The 22,771-nt window shown below is 60.1% G+C and overlaps 2 protein-coding genes across 3 annotated transcripts in view; both read left to right on the top strand.

Moving 5' to 3' along the window:
* The window catches only part of CLTCL1 (clathrin heavy chain like 1), an 88,938-nt gene extending 76,942 nt beyond the window's left edge, over nt 1–11,996 (top strand). Inside the window, exons 26-32 of the mRNA XM_069497050.1 lie at nt 1,538–1,669; nt 4,802–4,912; nt 5,193–5,363; nt 8,492–8,713; nt 11,145–11,220; nt 11,708–11,747; nt 11,945–11,996. Of these exons, the coding sequence (XP_069353151.1) occupies nt 1,538–1,669; nt 4,802–4,912; nt 5,193–5,363; nt 8,492–8,713; nt 11,145–11,220; nt 11,708–11,727 (732 nt within the window). The 3' untranslated portion in view covers nt 11,728–11,747; nt 11,945–11,996. The remainder of the gene's footprint in view (nt 1–1,537; nt 1,670–4,801; nt 4,913–5,192; nt 5,364–8,491; nt 8,714–11,144; nt 11,221–11,707; nt 11,748–11,944) is intronic.
* A 1,112-nt stretch (nt 11,997–13,108) lies between these two features.
* SLC25A1 (solute carrier family 25 member 1) lies at nt 13,109–16,472 on the top strand. Of its 2 annotated transcripts, none has more exons than XM_069496818.1 (9): nt 13,109–13,322; nt 13,636–13,743; nt 13,823–13,922; nt 14,000–14,138; nt 14,869–14,953; nt 15,097–15,201; nt 15,352–15,467; nt 15,547–15,629; nt 15,796–15,861. In XM_069496818.1, exons 1-8 carry the CDS (start codon nt 13,229–13,231, stop codon nt 15,622–15,624), a joined length of 825 nt encoding a protein of 274 aa, XP_069352919.1. In that variant the 5' UTR covers nt 13,109–13,228; the 3' UTR covers nt 15,625–15,629; nt 15,796–15,861. The 2 variants fall into 2 exon arrangements, with proteins under 2 accessions (XP_069352919.1, XP_069352917.1); XM_069496816.1 differs by having other exon boundaries at nt 13,113–13,322; nt 15,547–15,620; nt 15,796–16,472.
* Nucleotides 16,473–22,771: the final 6,299 nt, after the last annotated feature.

The raw sequence follows: 22,771 nt of genomic DNA, 5'->3' as shown, positions 1-22,771 counted from the left end.
GATGCCCCAGTGCCCCCCAGCCAGGGACAGCGGATGCGCCAGGGGCCCGCCTGCTGCAACGTGAGGCGGCACAGGGCTCCAGATCACAGCAGCTTAGCTCCACAAAGACGTGTCCATTGCAGGCCCTGGCACCACGGGACTGAGGTGGGAGGGTGGCTAGTTGTGCTCTGCCTTAAACTGCCCGCTGGAGGGACACAGCACTCTGGTCATGCCATGTGGAGTAGTCGCAGGGCTGAGGGCCTACCTCTTCCCAGGTTTTGCCCAGCAGGGAAAAGCCAGGACCGGTGGTGCCAGCTCCAAAGGCCCTGCTGCAACTCTGCCGACTCACACGGCACCCCCACAAGCTCAGTGAGACGGGCCTGTCCTTGGACACCTTCCTCTTGCCACACAGTAATCCTGAGGAGCCGTGTGGTTGGCGGGGGAGGCCAGTGGGGCTCAGAGGAGGTGGCTCGACACAGAAGGAGAACTTGAGACCCCGCCCGTACTCCTCAGCCCTGCGCCACGTCCCAACTGCCCCTTCTGCTTATTACACGTCTGGCCAAGACCCCTCTGGTCGGCCCCTATGCTGCTGAGTCAGAGGGCCAGCCCAGAAGGGTGACAGGTTCCAGGGCTCCTGTGTGAGCATACTCAGGCGGCTGGGGCTGGCTGCTGCCGCAGGTGAAGCTTCATGACAGGGCTGGGTCACTGCTCTGTTCTGCCTCCTTGGGGGCGGGGACCTGGGACTTGCTGCCTGTCTGGGTCAGAATCTGTGGTAACAGTGAGTGCGCTAGCCTGAACGGGGAAGAGGAGGAAGAGGTAGGCGCTGTTGGTGAATCACAGAGGACTCTGATAATACTGTGTCCACTTTTGGGCCCCACATGGCTGCCGGGTCCCCTAAACCTCACATTGCTGAAGGCTCCAGTGGTGCCCGTCCCCGACCCCAGTGTGGCTCCAGCACTGGCTGTGCCCCACGCAGAGCCCTGGCCCCTACACGCTCATGCAGACTCGGTCATCACTGCTGGCTGGGCTCGTGCCCTTCTGGGTGGTGGGAATTACCTTGCTCCCTTCAACAACAGAGCTGTGCGCAGACCCTGACACTGGTGCCACAGCAGCCATCCAGTGACATTGCCCAGCAAGAGAATCATGACCAGCAGGGAACGTGCCAAGAGACACAGCAGCCTGGCGTGGCCCCGCCCTCTCCGTAGGAGCCTGCTGTGCCTGGGCTCAGAGGCACGGGGGTGTGACAGGACCGGCTGCCCACTTGCTCACAGCTTGAACCGACCTGTCCGAGGAGGGCTGGGGGACTCCTGCTTGGATAAAAACGTATCTTTGGGGGTTTATTCTGGCTGGTGACACTCATTCATTCACTCAGGAGATACAGATGCTGGCATCGGTGCAGCGTGAGGCAGGAACCAGAGCGCCCTGCCTCGTAAGAAAGTGTCAGTGCTGAGGAAAACACTGCGGCCGTGGGAGGGCAGCGTTCATTCCCACCGGGTGGTGTCAGGCCTGGCTGGGAGGAGCCATGGGGCAGGGAATGACCCTCACTTCCCCCGCCTAGGTTGCCAACGTCGAGCTCTGCTACAGAGCCCTGCAGTTGTATCTGGATTACAAACCGCTGCTCGTCAATGACCTGCTGCTGGTGCTGTCACCCCGGCTGGACCACACTCGGACAGTCGATTTCTTTTCAAAAGTGAGTCAGCCAAACCCAGGCCCAGAGAACAGTGTGTCAGGCTCACTCTGCCCTGGTCATCTGAATGTAGCACCTTTATAAACAGTTTTTGAAATGACCCCCCAGCCAGTTTCAAAATTTAATTTATCGAACTGTTTGAGGTTTCAGATACAGGCATACCTTGTTTTGTTGCACTTTGCTTTATCGTGCTACTCAGATATTGCATTTTTTACAGATTGAAGATTTGTGTCAAGCAAGTCTGTTGGTGTTATTTTTCCAACAGCATGTGCTCACTTCATGTCTGCCGTAGTTTGGTAATTCCTATAATATTTCAAACTTTTTCATTATTATTATGTCTGTTATGCTGCTTTGTGATCAGTGATCTTTGATGTTACCATCTTAATTGTTTTGGGGCACCACAAACCACACCCATATAAGACAGCAAACTTAATCAATACATGTGCTCTTCCCCTTCCCTGTCCCTGTCCTTAGGCCTCCCTATTCCCTGAGACCCAACAATATTGAAATTAAGCCAATTAATAACCCTACAGTGACCTCCAGGTGTTCAAGTGAAAGGAATCAAAAGCTAGAAACTGATTAGGCTTAGCGCAGAAGGCGTGTCCAGAGCCGAGACAGGCCAAAAGCCAGGCCTCCTGCACTGACAGTTAGCCAAGTTGCGAATACAGAAGTCCTTGAAGGAAATGAAAAGTGCCACTCCAGTGAACACACAGATGATAAGAAAGCGAAACAGCCTTACTGCTGGTACGGGGAAAGTTTGAGTGGTCTGGACAGAAGATCCAACCAGCCACAACATCCCCTTGAGCCAAAGTCTAACCTAGAGCAAGGCCCTAACTCTTCAGTTCTGCGAAGGCCGAGGGAGGTGAGGAAGCTGCAGAAGAAAAGTTTGAAGCTGGCAGAGACTGGTTCATGAGGTTTAGGGAAAGCAGCCGTCTCTATAAAAGCGCAAAGTGAAGCAGCAGGTGTGGGTATAGAAGCTGCAGCAAGTTACCCAGAAGATCTAGCTGAGATCACTGATGAAGTCGGCCGCCCTGAACAAGCCATTTTCAACGTGGATAAATCAGCTTCTGTTGGAAGAAGATGCCATCTAGGACTTTCACAGCCAGAGAGGAGAAGGCAGTGCCTGGCTCCCAGGCTTCAAAGGACAGGCTGACTCTCTTGCTGGGGGGCCAGTGCAGCTGGAGACGGGAAGTGGGAGCCAGTGCTCACTTGCCATTCCGAACGTCCTCGGGCCCGTCAGAATCATGCCGAGTCTCCTCTGCCTGTGCAGAAAGGGGACAGCAAAGCCTGGATGTCAGCACACCTGTTTACAGCATGGTCACTGAACACTGTAAGCCACTGTTGAGACCTATTGCTCAGAAAAGAGATTCCTTTCCAAAGTTTACTGCCCGTTGACAGTGCCCCGGTCACCCAAGAGCTCTGATGGTGCGCACGGAGGTGACTGCCGTTTCTGTGCCTGCTACGCAGCGCCCGTTCCACAGCCATGGATCAGAGGGTAGTGTCTACTTTCAAGTCCTATTATTTAAGATACACGTTTTGTAAAGTTACAATTTTGGATCTGGGCAAAGTAAATTGAAAATCTTCTGGAAAGGATTCACCATTCTAGATGCTGTTAAGAACCATTCATTTACGTGAAGTGAAATAAGCCAGGCACAGGAAGACAAATATTGTGTGTCCTCACTCATATGTGGAAGCTAAAAAAGTTGACCTCGTGGAGGAAGAGAGTGACGATGACTGCCAAACACTGGAAGGGGGTGGCGGTGATGAAGAGAGGTCAGTTAATGGGCATAAAAATACAGCTGGAGGGAAAAGTTCTAGTGTTGGATGGCATAGTCGGTTGACGACAGTTGACGATAATTTATTATATATTTTTAAATAACAAGAAGATTGGAAATGTTCCCAACACGAAGAAATGATAAATGTTTGAGGTGATGGATATCTTAATTACCCTGACTGGATCATTACACGTTGTATATATGTATCAAAATATCACATATACCCAATAAATATGTACAATTATTATGTTCCAGTAAAAATTGAAAATAAATAAACACACCAGTATATGGGGGGAAAAATTTATGATCCATCGGAGGAAGTCAAAACATCACCATTAACGGGAGTTTTGAAGAAGTGGCTTCCAGCCCTCATGGATGACGTTGAGGGGTTCGAGACTTCAGTGGAGGAAGTCGCTGCAGATGTGGGGGCAATGGCAGAACCAGAATTACAAGTGGAGCCTGAAGATGGGACTGAATTGCTGTGTCTCATGAGAACAGCTGAACAGGTGAGGAGCTTCTTAGGGATGAGCAAAGAGAATGTTTCCTTGATGTAGAGTCTCCTCCTGGTGAAGATGCTGTGCGCCTTGCTGAAATGACAAGGGACTTAGAGTCGTGCACACACTGAGTTGATAAGACAGCGGCAGGGCTTGAGAGGATCGACTCCAATTTTGAAAGAAGTTCTGTGGGTGACGTGCTGTCAAACACCATCACATGCTACAGAGCAATGTTTCATGAAAGGGACAGTGGATCCAGCAGACTTTATGGCCTTATTTTAAGAAATTGCCACAGCCACTGCATCCTTCAGCAGCCACCCCCTGATCAGTGAGCAGCCACCAGCATCAAGGCCAGAGCTGCCACCAGCAAAAAGTTTAGGACTCTCTGAAGGCTCAGATGATTAGCATTTTTAGCAATAGAGTGTTTTTAAATTAAGGTATGTATGTTGTTTTTTAGACATAATGCTATTGCACACTTAGTGGATCACAGTATAGTATAAACATGACTTTTATATGCCCCGGGAAACCAAAAAATTTGTGTGACTTGCTTTATTGTGGTGGTCTGAAACCAAAGTGCAATATCTCTGAGGTGTGCCCATACAGGTTTGCATTCCAGCCCAAATGTCTGCAGGTGACATTGCTGTCCACCAAATGGCCCAGACAGTCCTCCCATGTGAGTGTGTTTAGGCCTGTTGGTTCTAGGTGTCCAGAAGGTGCCCTGGCTCCTGGAGCTGGCCCATTGGAGAGGGTGTGCACACACTCACCCAGCCTGCACCCCTCATCAGCATCAGCATGTCACGGGGCACTCCTGCCTAGCATGTGACAAGCTTGGCCTTGTGCCTTGATAGCTCCCCCCAACCTGTCAGGTAGGCCAGCTGCCCCTGGTGAAGCCTTACCTGCGGTCAGTCCAGTACCACAACAACAGGAGTGTGAACGAGGCCCTGAACCACCTGCTGACAGAAGAGGAGGATTATCAGGTGGGTGTGGAGAAGGGAGCCCTGTCTGGGCCACAAAGCTGTGGGGTCCCCAGCACGGGAGCCGGCTGGGCGCTCCCCCTGCACCAGCCAGTCTGTTCTCAGAGCAGGCTGCCCTTGCACAGGAGGGGGTGCAGGCCCCACAGGGCACTGGCGGGTACACGGACAGCGGCCTTTCTGAGGCCAGGGTGGAGCGACCTCCAGGTAATGCCGTGTGCCTGCTCATTGTGCAGGCAGCGCATGTCATGGTGTCGCATCCCTCATGGAAAGGCTGTCTTCCTAGGGCCTGAGGGCATCTGTTGATGCCTACGACAACTTTGACAGCATCGGCCTGGCTCAGCGGCTGGAGAAGCACCAGCTGATGGAATTCAGGCGCATGGCGGCCTATCTGTACAAGCGCAGTAATCGGTGGGCCCAGAGTGTGGAGCTCTGCAAGAAGGATCACCTCTACCAGGTCGGTGGCCCCTGCCCCCACTTCCTCCCACCCCGCCCCTCAGTGTGCTCCCGAAGCTTGTGGGTGGGGGCCACACCTTTCCTCTTCTTCCTGAGGCCTGGCTCTGAGCTTCACCAGGAGATCCTCGTGGGGGCGAGGGGCTGACGTTAATCGGGAGCATAATTAGAATGTGGGGTGAGCGTTTCGAGCCATCTGGAGCCCCTTAAAAATTGTTTGGATTGACTCCCACACAATCTTAGAGTTGAGTCTTTTCTCAGCAGTTGTGTATGAGTTTCACTCGACCTATACACAGTGTGGCAGGATTCCCTTCTTTCTTTTTATTATTATTTTTTTTTTTCCCCAACAACTGCCTTCTGTGAGGAGGATTCACTTCTTGACACCTACTTTAATTCCTATCGAGATTTGGGGAATTAAAAAACCTAAATTAAAATCACATTCAAAATATTTGTTTCATAGCGGGGCATGGTGGCACGTGCCTGTAATCCCCGCTACTTGGAAGGCTGAGGCAGGAAGATCCCTTGAGCCCAGGAGTTTGAGGCTGCAGTGAGCTATGATGATGCCACTGCACTATAGCCTGGGTGACAGAGTGAGACCCTGTCTCAAAAAATAAAAAATAAATTGCTTTAAAGCTATGCATGGTAACACACCTGTAGTCACAGCTACTGGGGAGGCTGAGGCGGGAGGATCACTTGGGAGGATAAAAACCGAAATGTTTGTTTTTCTGCCAGGGAGAGATGGCTTAGCACCACTCTGAGATCCAGATCCGGGCGCCTGCTTGGCAGGTTGGGCCGTCTGGAGCGATCGCCAAGACCCTGAAGGCATTGCCATCTCTGCTTGGCGCAGCCGTCTCCCCAGTGGGTAGAGTGGAGCCATGCAGAGGGCCCTTGTCGTAACATGCAGCCGAGCTGATTCCCAAGGGCTCCCTGGCCAGGAGACCCTAGAAGCCCCCAGCAGATCGTGAGCTTGATCCAAGGGTGTTCCTTCTCTGAGCTGTCCTTGGGCACTTATGTCTCTGCAGGACAGACAGCTGCCGCCTCTTGCCTAGCACAGGGTCTCACTCTCATGGCACCTGGGTTCACCTCTTGGCTTAGACTCCATTGAGGGCTGTGAGCCCTGATGTCGGAGTCACATTGAGCTTCACCTCGAGTTGCCATCTCCAGTGTTTTGGACTGCTCTGTGACAGCTGCTAGCCCTTAGTGACAGTGCTCATGGTCCTGCCTTGGGTGCCCATGGGGCCCTGCACAGGGCGCTGAGAAGAAATGCTGCTAAAGCTCTGACACTGCACATGAAGGTCTCGGGACCTGGCACTGGGAGGTGACAGCCGGACTCAGACACACCTAGGGAAGCACACCACCCCACCCCCAGCTGGCCATCACAGCCCCTGTGTCCTGCCCACACGGCGTCTGCCAGGGGCTTCAGTGCACAGCCTCTCGCCACTCGGGCAGTGCAGGGTGAGTGGTGCTGTAAGTGCTGCCAGGGGCCTGCTGGCCTTTCCAGCCACCCACCCAGAGCCACGTGGGCCAAGAAGGGAGCCCAGAGGACAAAGCCACAGATAGATAGTGGCTCTCCGTCAGGGTGACTTTGGCCCTCGGGGGACATTTGGCTGTCACAGTTGGGGGTGTGGCACTACTGGAGGGAGGGAGAGGCAGGGATGGTGCCCACAGCCCCGATGCAAAGGCCTCCAGCGTCAGCTCTGCAGGCAGAGCCAAAGCCTCCTGGGAGGGGTGGCCAGGTGACAGCATGCCCAGTCAGGCAGCGACAGGAAGAAGTATTTCCAAATGACAGACGTGGGGCTTAGATAAAAGCATGGTGGACAGTGGCAGCTGCGAGGTTTGGGGTATGCACTGCGCATGGGAAGCTCAGGGTGCTGAGGAACCTGGGACGGGCAGGACGGGAGGCGGCTGCTTTGGGGTTGAGTGTGGACGGAGGTGGGAGGAGCCCAGGACCTTCCATGCCCAGGAATGGAGAACGGGGCCTGCAGAAGATGAGGTTCATGTGGGAGGGACCAGGGCGGGACCTCAGGCTCTGATAGGGGTCTGGGAGGAGGTGGACACAGGGACGAGGACAAAGATAGAGCTGCCTGAGAGTGGCACGGGCTAGGGTGGTGATGAGAGGGGAGGGTGAGGGAGCGCCTCAGACTCGAGCGGGCTCCCAGCTGCGGGAGCAGGTGCTGCTGGTACCTGGGAGTCCTCTGGGAAGCCACTAGTGCACAACTGAACTTGTGGTCTGGAGCACAAGGGTTCTAGAAACATCTGCTTTCTGGTGATAGTGGTTGAGGAGGTGCCCACGTTCAGGTGCAGGCCGCAGACAAGCCAGGGAGACGGGGTAGGACCGAGCGAATCGAGCAGCGGGCAGCTGGGGGGCTTCTTTCCTGAGGGGAAGGTCCCGAGGGGGCTGCTTGGGGCCGGCTCACAGCGGCTCGGGCCACGTGACAGTGGAGACCGAGCGTCTTCAGGAGTCTCCAGAGCAGAGCTCAGAGGCGACAGTGGGCACATGGAGCAGGACCACCACGGTTGTCCCCGGAGAGTGCAGTGACTGTGGGCACTGATCTCTGGGTCTTGGGCCCCCGGTCTCCGACAGGGGTGACGACAGCCCCTGCTGGAGTCAGGTGACCAGCTCCAGCGTGTGGCTAGAGAATAGAGAATGGCATAGAGGGCACTGGTTTCCCAATGACTAATAATATAGCATCATTTTGTAAACAGTGTTTTAGACAAACAAATTTGCAAGGATGAAAATGGCAGTTAGGGGTTTTTGAGGGACGTGAAGGAAAAGCAAGTTGCTGTTTCCCAAGCACTGGCCATGCCCCTCGCCGGCTGTTGGCCCGAGTGTGGCACTTCTGTAATACCTGCCCTGTCAGCGCCGCCCTAGACTGCCGCACACTCCCTCTGCCCATGGTCACTGGCCCTGAGGCCAGAGGCCCTGTCTCCCAGGGCACCTGCACCCATGTGGGCCACCTCCAAGCAGCCAGGTGCAGGGACCAGCTGGGCCTCATGTCCAGACTGGCTCTGGAGTGCAGGGAGGGCCTTGGTAGAGCCCGGCACTGATCCCTGCCCTGCCAGCCCAGTCACCTGCGGGCTCGAGGCCTCGGCCTGCAGGACAGCTGAGCCGTGTGTGTTCCTTGGCTACAGGACGCCATGCAACACGCCGCAGAGTCGCGGGATGCCGAGCTGGCCGAGAAGTTGCTGCAGTGGTTCCTGGAGGAAGGCAGGCGGGAGTGCTTTGCAGCCTCGCTCTTCACCTGCTATGACCTGCTCCACCCAGACGTGGTGCTTGAGCTGGCCTGGAGACACGACCTCATGGACTTCGCCATGCCCTACTTCATCCAGGTGATGAGGGAGTACCTGAGCAAGGTGAGCATGTGGGCCCAGCCAGCCCTGGCCTTCCTTCAGGAATGGCCTCTTCCCCTCACACTGAATGTTAACCCCCTCCAGAAAATCACCGTGGTGGGTGTTGAGTAGAACTGAGCACCTCCCCCTCAGAGCAGCTCTCCTGCAGATCCCACCTAGGAAGCTTCAGTGGCATGCGCACGGCCAGGCAGCATGACAGGTGCTCACCAGTGGCCCTGGGTTTCATGGGGGTGACAGTGAGGCACCAGCTGGTGATAGCCTGTGGGGCTCAGAGAGCCTCCAGTGGAGTCTGGGGCATAGCTGTGGGGTTACCTGTTGGTGGTAACCCCTTGGCTGAACACGTAGTAGGAACATTAATGCATGCATTGAATCCTTCTAACAGCTATAGCTTTATCTGCCTCATCAAGGTAACAGTGTCTGATTTTAAAACTCTCCCTGGGTGTCGAAGCCCTAGGAGTCCCTGTCTGGACCTAGCCACTGTCCAGAGACCTATGTCACCTGGTCCAGTTTGTGGTTTCTAACACTGTGGAAAAGCCACCTCTCAGCAGCACCTACTTGCCCATCCAGCCGTACACTTGCTCTCCTTCAAGCCAAATGGAGACCCCAAAGCCACTCGTGCTGAGGCTTGTTTCTGTGGTGCAAGGGAAGGGAGGGGCCTCCCAGGTTAGCGAGCGGCAGGAAGAAACAAGAAGGGGCTGGTGCTGCCAGCTCTGGCCTGGAAGGGCTGCAAGGCTGCCTGCACCTGCAGAGCCTCGGGGAAACTACCTAGCCCCCAGCAAGGGCCACCCCAGAGGCCATGCAAAACTATTGCCTGCTGTAGGAGAGTGACACAGTCCCACCCACACAGACACCTGAGTGTGAGGCTCCCTGGTGACTCTCCAGGGGTAGGGCAAAGGGTAGCCCTGACCACGCGGCCCGAACTGCATGGTCTGCCAGGGGACACACATGGGTTAGATTTACAAGGGTCCCTGGTTTCTCAACCGCCGTGGACGGCAGCTCCCTACAGATGTCTGTGTTGTGTGGAGTTTGCCCTCGGAAACTGCTCTCACCCACCACGAGCTGCTTTTCCCAGCCCTAAAGTGTCTTCACCTGAAAGCAGTCTTTTTTGAGAGCCTGCATAAAGAAAGATGAACGTGGCTTGAATCTCTTCCTGACAGTAGAGGCCCAGCCATTAATATAAGGGGAACTCGGGCCCACCCAGACCTCAGAGGTATCACTGCTGCAGGGGTTGGACTACTGGGGACCCCCCCAAGGACTTGGGGGAGCACATTCCCTTTCTGTGGTGGATGATGAGTGCATCCTGGCAACCACTGTCACCGTGGCAGCACTGTGGCTGGACAGCCAACTCAGGGTTGTCATGAGAGGACACTGCTCCTTGGCCTGGGGCTCCCAGACCCCTCCACTATCCCTGGGAGGTGGTGACTGCCACGGCACCTGCCCCTGCTGCCCACCTGCGCCTGCCAGGGCCAGACAAGGTGCCTGTCATGGGGAGAGGGTCAGGGAGAGCAGGGGGTCATCCCTCTGAGATACCCCCATGACACACTGCTAGTGGAGGGTGTAGGCCCCGCTCAGAACTCAGCCCTGGGCGTCAGCAAGCTGCAGGCAGAAAGGACAGACTGCAGGGCCAGCATGCCGGTCGGCCTCCTTCCTTCCCTTTCAGCTGGACTGGGGCAGCTGGCAGCTGGCAGGGGGCCTTGCCCGATTGCCCTAGAGCCAAGCTCACAGCGGGCACGTTCTTTCTTCTTACTCAGCGCTTGTTTGAGGGGATCCTAGAAGCACAGTTGCTGCTGCCCCCACCAACACAGTGCCGCGCCTCTGCCAGCCCCCAGCACTACTGCACTCTCTTTCCTGCCCAGCCTGTGAGCTCGGCGCATGGGCAGCTCTGAGCTGGGGCGGTGCCTGGTCAAGCCTCAGGGAAGAGTAAGGAGGCAGGTAGTCCTCAAATGCCTCTCAGGGGAAGTGTCCTAGATGCCAGGTGACTTGTCTCCTGAGGACTGCATGATCACTCTGCTGGTTAGGAGGGGCGGGCAGCCCAGACTGGCTGTTCCCTGCACACTGCCCCAGCCCTGCAGGTCTGTAAGCAGTGTGTGCCTGTGTCTGGAGGAGGACCCGGCCCCAAGCCAGGCCACGTTCATGGTCTGCAGCAACCGCTGCTACAGTACACCTGGGGGCCAGATGCCCGCTGGGAAGCTGCTGGGCTGGAACAGCACCTGGGCTCCACCAGATGCTCCATCTCAGCCCAGCTACAGAGGCCTCATCGTGGCCTCCCTGCATTCAAAATGTGCCTGGGTGTGGAGCCAGCCACTCCACGCCTGCCCATGTGCATGTCCTCGGCTCCAACTCTCCCTGCGTCCTGACCTTCTACTCCATGTTCACCCAGAGGCCCGAACCATGCTGTCAGATGGGTGCTCACATGCCCTCGCCTCTTTTGCAGGTGGACAAACTGGATGCGTTGGAGAGTCTCCGTAAGCAAGAGGCACATGTGGCAGAGCCCGCCCCTCTCATGTTTGGTAGGTGGCACCTGTTGCGCCCAGTCCCCTGGAGGGGAGAGTGGAGGTGGTTCACACTGCCTTTCTTTAGCTGGGCTTCAGATGGGGACGGGAATGGATGGGTGGGGGCTGGAACCCCGGTGGCTGCCAGATATGGAGACGGTGTGTGTCCAGGAATGTTGGCACGGCCACTGTCCTCCCTGCTTTGAGGGCACCTGCATTCTGAAAAGGGTGCTTGCCCAGCTGTGAGCTGCCACTGTGTCCTGCCCCATCTGGCTGCCCCAAGTGGCAAGGCTGCTGCTGGCGTGTGCTGGGAGGGGCTTTGCGCCTGAGAGCCTGCCCTGGACGGCCTGGCTGTCAAGTGGACTGGAGAGGCGACGACGGGTGCTGGGAAGGCTGCGGGGCTGACACGGGCCTGAGGGTGTGGCATGAGCACACAGCATGCCAGCTGGTCTCAGTTCCCCGCTGAGTTGCCCACCCACCATTAATGCCAATCTGGTCTTTCTAGATTTTGATGGGCATGAGTGAGACCCAGCAGATTAAGCTAAGTAAGTGTCCTGTTTTGGGACTAGCTTACCCTTGAGCCTGGCCCCACACCAGCAATGCCCACACTCCTTGTCTCGGCCTCCTGGTGGTCAGGGCTGGTCCTGCAGACCCTGCTCCTGGGGCCCCTGGCTACGCAGGCAGCCAGGGGAGGACCCGGTGGGCAGCAGGAGCCCGGCTCACTGTGTGTCTCCCTCTGCAGACCCACAGCTGATGCTGACAGCCGGCCCTGCCCCTGCCGGCTTCCCCTGCGGATACGCTGCTGCTCCCGCCTTCACCCAGACTCCTGTGTACGGCTTCAGTGTGTAGTGGGCGCTGTCTCTCCAAGGAGCCTGTCACTCTTGGGCACAGAGGACCCCAATGGGAGGCAGGGACACCTGGACATTATTTATTTTTGCTGAAGCCCAATGATGGCAACCTCTGAGTCATCCTGGAGCCTGGGGAGGCCAGGGTAGACTCCCCCCTCCCCAGAGTAGACACTGACTGCCCAAGACTAGCTCCAGACTCCTGCAGGGAGGTGGACCTCTGCCTCTCCGCCCTCTGGCTAGAGCCAGGCGTCACCAGGGAGGTTTTTCTCAAGGATTCCCTGTCGCTTGGGGGGAAGGGCACCCCCTCCCTTCACCCCACACTGGCTAGAAGTGCTTCTACCAGGCCACTTCGGAGACACATGAGTACGTCTTGTATGGAGGTGCCAGAGCTCCTAACACGGCTCTGAGCCTCCTGCCGATCATGAATATTAAAGTCGGTTTATCGACGTGAAGCTTCTCTGCTTGGTGCTGGTGTGGGTAGGAGGGACAAGGGCCAATTTCACAGGCCTGCAGCCTGCTAAAGATTCCCTGGGACCTCTTTGCAGGTGGGGACCCGTTGTCTGCCCAGGGAAGCTGCCTGGGAGAATACGCCGGGTTGTATTTGGAGTCTTTTCCCGAGCTGTAAATCCAGGAGAGGGGCAGGGGTGGGACTGCACAGCCCCGCGGAGTGTCCGAACATCAAACCCTCGGACCGGGGGGACGGGGCTGGCCGTACGTGTCTGGGGGGAATCTGCCCCTCTCGCCTCCGGAGTCCCCAAAGTCCTGCCTTTCTCTGCAGACGCGCGGACTGCGAGGCCCGCTCCTTCCCGCGCGGGTGTTCGCCACAGGCCAGGGCGCGCAATAGTCTCTGCACCTTGACCCGCAGCTCCGGGCCGAGACGCAGCTCCACCCCCCACGGGCTCTGCCCCCCGCCCCGCTGGTCTCAGTTTTCCGAGGACTCCGCCTCGGCCATTGGCTGCGCCCCGGGCCCCGCCCCGGCGCGCCCCGCCCCGGCCTCAGTTTCCCGGCTGGGACAGGGCGGGCCGGAGGCGGGGCCGGGCTCGGACCACGCGGGGCGGAGCCCGGGAGCCGACGCGGCCGCTCCGCCCCCCAGACATAACCGGCCGCCGCGCACCGAGCGCCCGGCGCTACAAGCTCCGACCCCAGGCTCCCGCCGGGCGCGCCGCCTCCCGCCCGCCATGGCCGCGCCAAGCGCCCCCCGCGCCCTAGCGGCTGCCGCGCCCGCGTCCGGGAAGGCCAAGCTGACGCACCCGGGGAAGGCAATCCTGGCAGGTGGGCCCCTGCGGGACGCGGACCTCGACCCTGCGGCCCCCGGCGCTTCCGGGTGGGCCCGGGACGCCGAGGCCTCGCCCCACTTCCGGGTTGGGCTGGGGGAGTGGGGGGTGGGGGCGCTGCCCTGTCCCCCGTCTGGCGGGCGGGGATCGCCCAGCTTTTCGCGCGGGGAGAGCGGGGTGGGGGCGTGGGCCCAGCCCGGCCGCCAGCTAGCGGCACCCGCGCGGCGGGGACGCCGGGCGAAGTCCGGGAGGGGGAGGGGGAGGGGCGGGCTGCGCGGTGGGGTCTAAGCGCCGGGTGCCGGTGCCCGCAGGCGGCCTGGCGGGCGGCATCGAGATCTGCATCACGTTCCCCACCGAGTACGTGAAGACGCAGCTGCAGCTGGACGAGCGCTCGCACCCGCCGCGGTACCGGGGCATCGGTGAGCGGGGCGGCCGCGGGGCTGCGGGCCGGGCGCGGGCGGGCGCGCGGGCGGCGGGTCCTGACCGCCCCTCCCCTAGGGGACTGCGTGCGGCAGACAGTCCGCAGCCACGGAGTCCTGGGCCTGTACCGCGGCCTCAGCTCCCTGCTCTACGGTTCCATCCCCAAGGCGGCCGTCAGGTGAGGCCCGCGGGGCGGCCGCGGGGGTCGGGGGGTCCCGGCGGTGGCAGCCCTTCTCACCCGCCTCCCGCCCCCAGGTTCGGAATGTTCGAGTTCCTCAGCAACCACATGCGGGACGCGCAGGGACGGCTGGACAGCACGCGCGGACTGCTGTGTGGCCTGGGGGCCGGCGTGGCCGAAGCAGTGGTGGTCGTGTGCCCCATGGAGACCATCAAGGTGGGGAAGGCCCCTGTGAGAAGACAGGCGTGCAGGGGGTGCAGGGGTGGTGGGCCGGGTGGTCCTGTGCCCTGCGGAGACCAGCGTCAAGGTGGGGAAGGCCCCTGTGAGAAGACAGGCGTGCAGGGGGTGCAGGGGTGGTGGGCCGGGTGGTCCTGTGCCCTGCGGAGACCAGCGTCAAGGTGGGGAAGGCCCCTGTGAGAAGACAGGCGTGCAGGGGGTGCAGGGGTGGTGGGCTGGGTGGTCCTGTGCCCTGCGGAGACCAGCGTCAAGGTGGGGAAGGCCCCTGTGAGAAGACAGGCGTGCAGGGGGTGCAGGGGTGGTGGGCTGGGTGGTCCTGTGCCCCACGGAGGCCGTCAAGGTGGGGAGCACGTACTGCTGGGGGCCCTGCTGGGGGCCGGGGACCTGGCAGGACGGTCCTCCCATGGAGACTCACTATTCTGAGGGCAAAGAGATGATAATACTAAGGTCTTTAGAAAATATTATTAACAGAAAACATAAAATAACAAGTTTGCTGTCAAAACTGTGGAAGATAGCAGCAAACATAATGGTAGACTGCTTACCAGGTGGCAGGTTTTGGGGCCCATCTGTGTTGGGGTCCCAGGGCAGCTTTGGGTACCGCTGCTCCCAGGTGGGCTGGCCTGGTAGGCTCTGGGCCTACTAGCCAGGGGGCCAGGTGCGCCCTTCAGGGGGTGGCTGGCAGCTAGCACTTTTCCCTCCCTTTTGTCAGGTGAAGTTCATTCACGACCAGACTTCTGCCAACCCCAAGTACAGAGGATTCTTCCACGGGGTTAGGGAGATAGTACGGGAACAAGGTGAGCCACGCAGCCTTCCTCCTCAGGGTCAGGGGCCCTGATCAGGCTGGAGGGGCTGGCACTTCCCCTTCCTGCCTTGGCACCCCCATCCCCAGCTGGGGCCTGGGCAGCACCAGTGTGACCCCATGCTTGCCTGCCCCCAGGGCTGAAGGGGACATACCAGGGCCTCACAGCCACTGTGCTGAAGCAGGGCTCCAACCAGGCCATCCGCTTCTTCGTCATGACCTCCCTGCGCAACTGGTATCGAGGTGCGTCCGTGCCCCGGGGCCCCAACTCCAGACACTCCAGGATGTGGGGGCCCCCTCCTCAGGCCCGGTCCAGGATTTGCCCCAGCCTTCAACGCCCTGTCCCCCTTTATCGTCCATCACTCTCTGACTACACCCCCCACCTCTATCCAGGGGACAACCCTAACAAGCCCATGAACCCCCTCATCACGGGGGTCTTCGGAGCTATCGCAGGCGCAGCCAGCGTCTTCGGAAACACTCCTCTGGACGTGATCAAGACCCGCATGCAGGTGGGACGGGGCCAGGCAGGGGTAGGAGGAGCTTGGGCCGCAGCTGACTGCTGAGCTCTGGCCTGCTGGTGTCCTGCAGGGCCTGGAGGCGCATAAATACCGAAACACGTGGGACTGTGGCCTGCAGATCCTGAGGAATGAGGGTCTCAAGGCGTGAGTGGGGTAGGGGCAGGGCTATTGCACTCTCCTTGGACCCTCCCTGGCTGACCTGGCCCACCCCAGGCATCCCCTTTAGCCTTCCATTCTCTCCACTCCTATATCTGGGTCGCCCTTTCCAGGGACCCTTCCCTTACCTGCCTTGCTCACCTCCTGCCCCTCCCCCACCCAGGTTCTACAAGGGCACTGTCCCCCGTCTGGGCCGAGTCTGCCTGGACGTGGCCATCGTGTTCATCATCTACGACGAGGTGGTGAAGCTGCTCAACAAGGTGTGGAAGACGGACTGAGCGTGTGGGCACTCGTGGGGCCTGCGAGGGCCCGCAGAACAGCCCCACGCCCCGGCTCATGTGACTCCAGTGCAGTAGTGCCAAAAGGCCCTCCCGTGTCCCTCGAGTCCGCGTGCCGCGTAGCGCCGTGACTCCCTTGTGGTCTGTGTGTGAAACCACCACTGTGTCCATGTGTCTGGCTATAGCTGGGCATTCCTCTTCCTGTGAATCTGTGCCCACTGGTCCATGTGCTTCCTTGTAAACCCTGTGCCTGTGTTTCATGTTCTGTGTCATGTGACACTGTGCCCCTCGTCCCGGGGTGCCCATGTGGCCTGGATCCGCGGCCCTGTAGCCATGGCCCGGTCCCAGCCCGGTGCCTTCCACCCTGCCCCGGCCTACCACAGCTGCCTCCGGGCCTCGGCCTGGCTTCACCGCATTCCAGGGGCTGCATGCCCCCCGCTTCTCCCGCCATTGGCCTTAACTGGCCCTCGGGCCCTCCCTCCGCCCGGGACAGGGTGGCACCCGCCACTCTCAGGACCACCCTGCCAAGGCAGAATAAACCGGATCCTGTTGCAGCCTCGTGCCCCTGCATCCGTCCCTATGTGGGCCCATCTGTGGGTGGGCAGGGGTGGCTGTGCCTCTGCAGGAGGCCAGCTCACCCCTCACCTGAGGACACTGCAGCCAAGGGACAGGGAGAGCCCAGTGTCCACCCGGGCCAGGGCAGCTGGGGCCACAGTGTTGGTTCCCTGAGAAGCCCAGCACCAGGCCAGGAAGGATCTGGGCTATGTCCAGGTCTTCCCTGTGGCCTGAAGATCCCACAGGGTCGGTTAAAGGGTGTGTTCACGAGGCCTCCAGACAGCCTGGCAAGCGGCGTGAGTGAGCAGAGGAGAGGGTAGGGCCCAGGAGACAGCACTCCCAGGACGCCTGCCTGCCCCTCGTGTCGGGGAAGGCTCAGGGAAAGGTTGGGGTGCAGGACCCCTGTGGCAGTCTGTGAAGTGGGCTGCTTCTGGGAAGGAGGCCCAAGGAAGTACTCCAGGTGGGGGTGCCCAGCTTCTGCCCTGAGGCTCTGGGTGGGGCTCTTCCTTACTCCACCCAGGCTGCTGCTGGCAGGGCTGCCTGGCCAAGGCCTTGGGGACCTCTGGCCACCTCACCCCACAACCCTGAACCTCAGAGAGTGGTCCTTTGGCCAGAGGCCACAGAGCTCTGAGCCTGCAGGTCCCCATGGCCCTTTCACAGGACAGGGTCCACCAGTGCTCCCGGATGTGTGGGGGCAGGAGGTAGCTTCCTGTCCCAGCGCCTCGGTGGCGGAAAAGTCATGTAAGTGTTGGCTCAGGCTGGGGGACAACCTCTTGCCAGCTGGAACTCCACAGAGGCAGGTCCTATCCTCAGTGACCATGCGGCACCAGGGCCCCCAGAGTCCAGGCCACGTGTGTCAGGGCAGAGCCTGGCATGCAGGGAGCCCAAGGCAGATCTGATGGCCACTCCGTGGTTCGGGGGTGCAAAGGGAGTGCAGGGTTTTGAAGGCTCCGTGGGGAGAGCCTGGAGGCTGGTCACCACTCACAGCCACCTGCCTGTGTGACAGCCTGGCTGTGTGCTCTCTCTGCTCACAGAATTCCCAATCTTTGCTGCAACAGAAGAGAAAGGGCCGGGCAACAGCCTGCCACACCTCGCCCCTACATATACACAATTGCCGGGGCTGAAGACACGCCAAGAAGCTCCCTGTCCCCCAAGCCCAGGCCACCAGCTCTGGACCTCAGCAGCTTTGCAGTGGGGTGAGAGCAGGTAATGGGCAGTGCTGGTGCCAGGCTCTGCGCTAAAGGGGCACTCTGGCCCCTGGGCCTGCCCTCCAGGCCTCAGCATCTGTGGGCAATGAGGGGGCGGGCAGGGCAGAGCGCGAACCTTGACTTCCCTATTGCTGTGTGACCTTGGGCAAATCACCTCACCTTGACTTCCTAATTTGAGAAGCGGGGTGACAACCCACTTCAAGTTATGAGGGTGAAAGGATGTGCTCCTGTAAGGGGCTCGCAGGGCAGCCTGCAGTCTCCCCAGGCTCCAGGCAGTTCCTGGACAAAGCCTAGCGGGGACCCCATGCCTGCACATACTGACACACCAGCTACTCACTGACTACACACCTGCACCTCAGTTCTGTTCTTGTCCCTCTCTACAGGGAGGAAGGAAGGGACTGAGGCTGCACTGGCTGAGTGAAGGGTGTAAGGTGGCATGGGTCTACATCCTCCCTGGGACCTGTCCCCAGGAGCATTCCAGCTCCTATCCCTCTCCCCCCAGAAGGGGCAGGGTCCCCTTACCTATCAGGGAGCCCAGCCGGAAATGTTGACTGAGCTGGGCCCTGGGTGCTTTGGGGCCACATAATGGAGAAGCCCCCTGCCCTGGCAGAACCACACTGTAGGCTGCTGCACACGTCACCTGGGGAAATAAGCAGCCTCAACTCCCCAAGCTGAGACCAGAGGGGAGAGGGGCCTGCGCAGGAAAGATCTGAGGCGCCTCTGGGCTGCAAGGAAGTGAGCAGGTGACAGCAGCTTAAGAGGCAGGCAGCGCCTAGAGGGAGCCAAGTTGCATTTAAGCAAGATTTCTGACGCAGCACAGAGGAGGCCAATGGCAGGGGACCAGCACAGACCATAGCCATTGAGGCTGGAACCTCTGCCTGCCCCTGTAGTAAGGAGGGCAAAGGGGCAAAGAGATGTGGGCGGGTCCCTGTGACCTCCACCTCTCCCCAGCAACCAGGATGCCTGGCCTGTGCTGGGGAGAACCCCAGGAGGTGGCTGGGTGTCCACGTCAGAGGAGTGTGTGGGGACTCCAGATCACCACGTCCTGCTCACAGTCAGAGCCTTGGTGATCAGCCAAAGTCACAGCCAGCCTCCACCATCTGGCACAGTCTCAAGCCTCTGATCTTCATGGACTGTGCCCAGGGGGGACAATGGCTTCAGAGATAAGAGTAAGGGAGCAGGTGAGGTGGTGACCATATGTGGGGCAGGGTTTGGCCAATTTCCAGGCCTGCCCTCACTGGTGTGGGGCTGAGGACAGGAGTTCTGCTTCCTCTAGGCAAGGCCTCCAGGCAGCTGCCCTTCACCGCCCCAAACTCCTTGAAGCTCCCCTCACACACTTCTGCACAGGCAGGCACCCCCTGGGCTTTCCCATGTCCCTGCATGGTGATGAATGGCAATCAGAGCTTTAGTACCCCAAAAAGCCAGTCACTCCTGACAAATGGGTTTGTCTCCTTTCAGCCGAGAAAGAGAATTCTGGTTTTTGGGTTGTGTGCCCCTCGACACAGCAAGCACGATTTTGGTTAAGGATGTAGAAGTAGTATTTTCCTTGCTTTTTATTTGGTCCTAGTTAAGGGGCACAGAAAAAAGGGTGTCCCTCAAGACCTGGGAACAGGAACAAAGACACAAGCACAGTGGAGAATTGGCTTGAAAAGCCAATGGCAGGACCACAGAGAACACTCAGGTTCATGGATAAATATAGAGGGGCCAAAAATGTGGGTGACCCGCGGAAAATATGGTGGCCCTGAGGTGGCCCTGTAGTTCCCCTCCTCCCATGCCCACCTGGCAAACATCCCTGAGAGCAGTCTCCCCTCTGCTCAGGTTCGGCCAGGTCCTGACCCGTGACTCTCCCGAAAGCAGCCCTTATCACAAATTGTCACATTTGTCTCCTCTGCCTGGCCACACCTACCCACCACCCACTGAATCCTCCATTGGCTGGGCGTGACCTGGAAGGCCCCACTTGGCCACAGGGTGTCATCTCCCAAGTGACCTCATGGGATGCACCATCTCACTCCTCTGCTCCCAAGCTCTGCTCAAGTGCGTGCCGGGGCCGGTGGCTCATGAACTCCGAGCAGCGCAAGCCCTGGCTGGCGGGGGCGGCTTCCGCTCGCTGACCGGGCTGGGCCAGCCTGCCAGTCGGCCCGAGGGGCCCCGCACGGCTGACTGCACGCCGGAGCCCCTCCCCGCCGCCGCCGCAGCCCCCGCCCAGTCAGCCTCCCTCGTGCCCGGGAGACTCCCCCGAGGCCGTAAAGCGGAGAAGGTAAATACATTGCCCGCGATCGTCATCCGAGGGCTTCTCCTGCGGGTGGACCAGGTCACGGGGAAGGAGCTGTGCCCGCCTGGGCCAGGAGGAAGGTCGCCTCCCATTGAGGGGCGGGGGCCGTGGCCGCAGACCACCAGGGCCTCCCTCAGCACCCGGCCACGGAGGTCCGGAGACAGGGGCCCGTGGGCGCGGGAGGCTTCTCGAAGCCCATTTCAGAATGAGAAATTTTCTCGCCCTCGGGGACCGGCGATCCAGGCAGGGGACGGCCACGGAGCCAGCCAGGTCGCTCCCGGAGGGCCGAGATCGTCGGGGGCGGCGCGCGCTGATGGCGTCACGAGGATGCGCCGGCAGCGCTTTGCGCGCATGCGCTCTGCTGGGGCGCCGGGCATGGCCTCTGCGCTGCCGGGAGCCGCTGGGCCCGTGCCGTCGCAGCCAAGGCGGTCTGTCAGGATCCGGCTGCCTCGGGCCCTCGCGATCACCGCCACGCAACCCCGGTCCTCGGATCTCACCGTCCTCGCCTGCACCCCTCGACACTCGGCCAGCTCAGCCACCCTCGTTCCCCTTTCCCGGACGCCCGTGTGGACGCCGGAGGCCACCAAGGCCACTCCTGGCGCCAGGGGAGGGGACACTCCTCGGCTGCCCGCCTCCCCTCCCCCTGCCCGGAGATGCCTGCGTGTCCCAGGGCCGACTCCTCCCGCGCAGCCTGCCCTCTGCCGTAGCGTCAATCCGCTGCCGCGAGGCTCGGTCTTGAGACGCTGCCTTGCCGTTCACCTTTGCCCTGCAGGCCCTGCTTGGCCCGTGTGCAGGACGTGGGCCTGTACCCCTTTCTCCAGCGGCCTGGCCGTCTTTCTTGTGCTCGGACCCAGGAGGGCAGGGCCGGGCCTGTGGCCCACCCCCGTGTCCCCGCCACAGGGCCTGGGCTGGAGAATCACTGGCCTCTGCTAAATGAAGGAAGGAAAGTCTTATGACTGTGGCTTTGTTGTCCCCAGGTTTTTTTTGTTTTGTTTTTTTTTTTGAGACACAGTCTCACTCTGTTGCCCTGGCTAGAGTGAGTGCCGTGGCCTCAGCCTAGCTCACAGCAACCTCAAACTCCTGGGCTCAAGCGATCCTTCTGCCTCAGCCTTCTGAGTCCACAGACATGCATGCACCACCATGCCCAGCTAATTTTTTCTATGTATTTTTTTAGTTGTCCAGATAATTTCTTTCTATTTTTTAGTACAGACGGGGTCTCGCTCTTGCTCAGGCTGGTCTCGGACTCTTGACTTTGAGCAATCCTCCCGCCTCGGCCTCCCAGAGTGCTAGGATTACAGGTGTTGGCCAACGAGCAGCCCGTAGGTATTTTTTTGCTCCTATGTCCCTGGTCTCAACCGTGGGAAAGGAGATGGAGCCAGGGGATGGGGACCAAGGGGCTCCACTACCTTCTCCTCTATTCTGCCCCTCCCTGGCCTGCCGCCTGGCCAGCTCCAGTCCAGATGTGTTGCTGCCCACCGGCTCGTGTAAGGCACAGTGGCCCTGCGAATGGAGGAGGAGGCCAGGTGTAGGCACACCTCCGTGAGTCCCCTACTCCAGGGCCTGTCGTAGCAACACAGGAGGAAGGGTGGGATTGGGCTATGTCCCCACAGAAGGCAGCAAGGAGTGCGGACCACACCACGGGACACTGGCTTATCCTGGCCGGGCCCTTGCTTTGCTCAGCCAACCCCATTTCTCAGATGGGAACACTAGGGACCAGTGGAGACCTAGGCCTGCACAGCCCCACCCTCCTCTGCCTAGCCAGAGTGGGGCTGAAGATGCGGGGGTGGGGGAGGCAGCAGGTGGTATCATATCAGGCCTGTCAGTGAGTCCATCAACAAACGCCCTTCAGGGGTCTGTACCCTGGAAGGGATCCCAAGGGTTAGGGTTAGGGAGAGTCTGCAAGTGGTGGCTCTTTGCTGCTTTCTGTCCCATGCCACGTGTGGAGGGCTGCCAGCGGGTAGGATGACACCCAGGGGCGCAGGGCTGGAGCGTCCTTCAGCCTGGGACAAGAGGGGCAGGGGCTGCATGGCCGTCTCCCTGGTGGCCGGCGATACCGGCAGGGGCAGGTGGCCAGGGACCCAGCTCCACGCACAATCAGGCCGGTTGGCCCGACCCACCAAGGTCCGCCTCTCTCCCTCTGGGGCTCAGGACCCGCCTTGGCTGGGGGTGCGGGAGGGTACAGCTGGGGAAACTGACTGCGGGCGGCGAGCCACGCGGTCTCTCCGAGCCGGGCGTCCGCAGCCGGCGCGTTCGCTGCTGACAATTGCGCGGCCAAAGCAGATTAACCCGGGTGTTAATCCCCCCTAATGGCTTCAGAATCCCCGGCGCGAGGACTAAGCCGGCTCGCGGCCCGGCCCTCCCGGCGGCTTCGGCCCCGCGGCCGCGCGATGCTATCTCGGCCCGGCCGCGGCCGCTAATCCCCGGCGCTCGCTGTCTCCCCGGCCGCCCGCGACCGGCCGATTGGCGTTTGATTACGGCCGCCATCGAGGGCTCCTTTGTGCGATTGGCCCTAAATCCCCTAATGCCGTGATAAAGGCGGCATTAGCCGGCGTTTGCTGCCGAGAAAGGCGCCGGGATGAAAGAAAGCAATCAGGGGATACTGAGGCCTCGGCCGCGGGGAGGGCGTGGGGGGGCGTCCTGGGCCCCGGCTCCCCCCGCCCACACCCAGCCAGCCTCCCCGCACCCTCTCCTGCGCCCTGGCTGCCCTTTGGCTGCGGAAGCCCCTGGGCTCGGATGCGGAGGGACCCCCGCCCCGGCGCGGCGCTCTCGCCCCTGACTGTCCAAACCCGGTCGTCTGGCAGGGCACATCCCCGGAACCACTCCTCC

This window comes from Eulemur rufifrons, chromosome 21 (assembly GCF_041146395.1).
Source record: "Eulemur rufifrons isolate Redbay chromosome 21, OSU_ERuf_1, whole genome shotgun sequence".
NCBI classification, from domain to species: domain Eukaryota; kingdom Metazoa; phylum Chordata; class Mammalia; order Primates; family Lemuridae; genus Eulemur; species Eulemur rufifrons.
This window is presented reverse-complemented; position numbering and strand designations above follow the sequence as displayed.

Bases quoted from the DNA above. Each gene is read 5' to 3' on its own strand.
- SLC25A1 (XM_069496816.1), top strand. From the start codon at position 13,229: ATGGCCGCGCCAAGCGCCCCCCGCGCCCTAGCGGCTGCCGCGCCCGCG. The intron at 14,139-14,868 runs GTGGGGAAGGCC...CCCTTTTGTCAG, and splicing joins GCCCCATGGAGACCATCAAG to GTGAAGTTCATTCACGACCA. The intron at 15,468-15,546 runs GTGGGACGGGGC...GGTGTCCTGCAG, and splicing joins TGATCAAGACCCGCATGCAG to GGCCTGGAGGCGCATAAATA.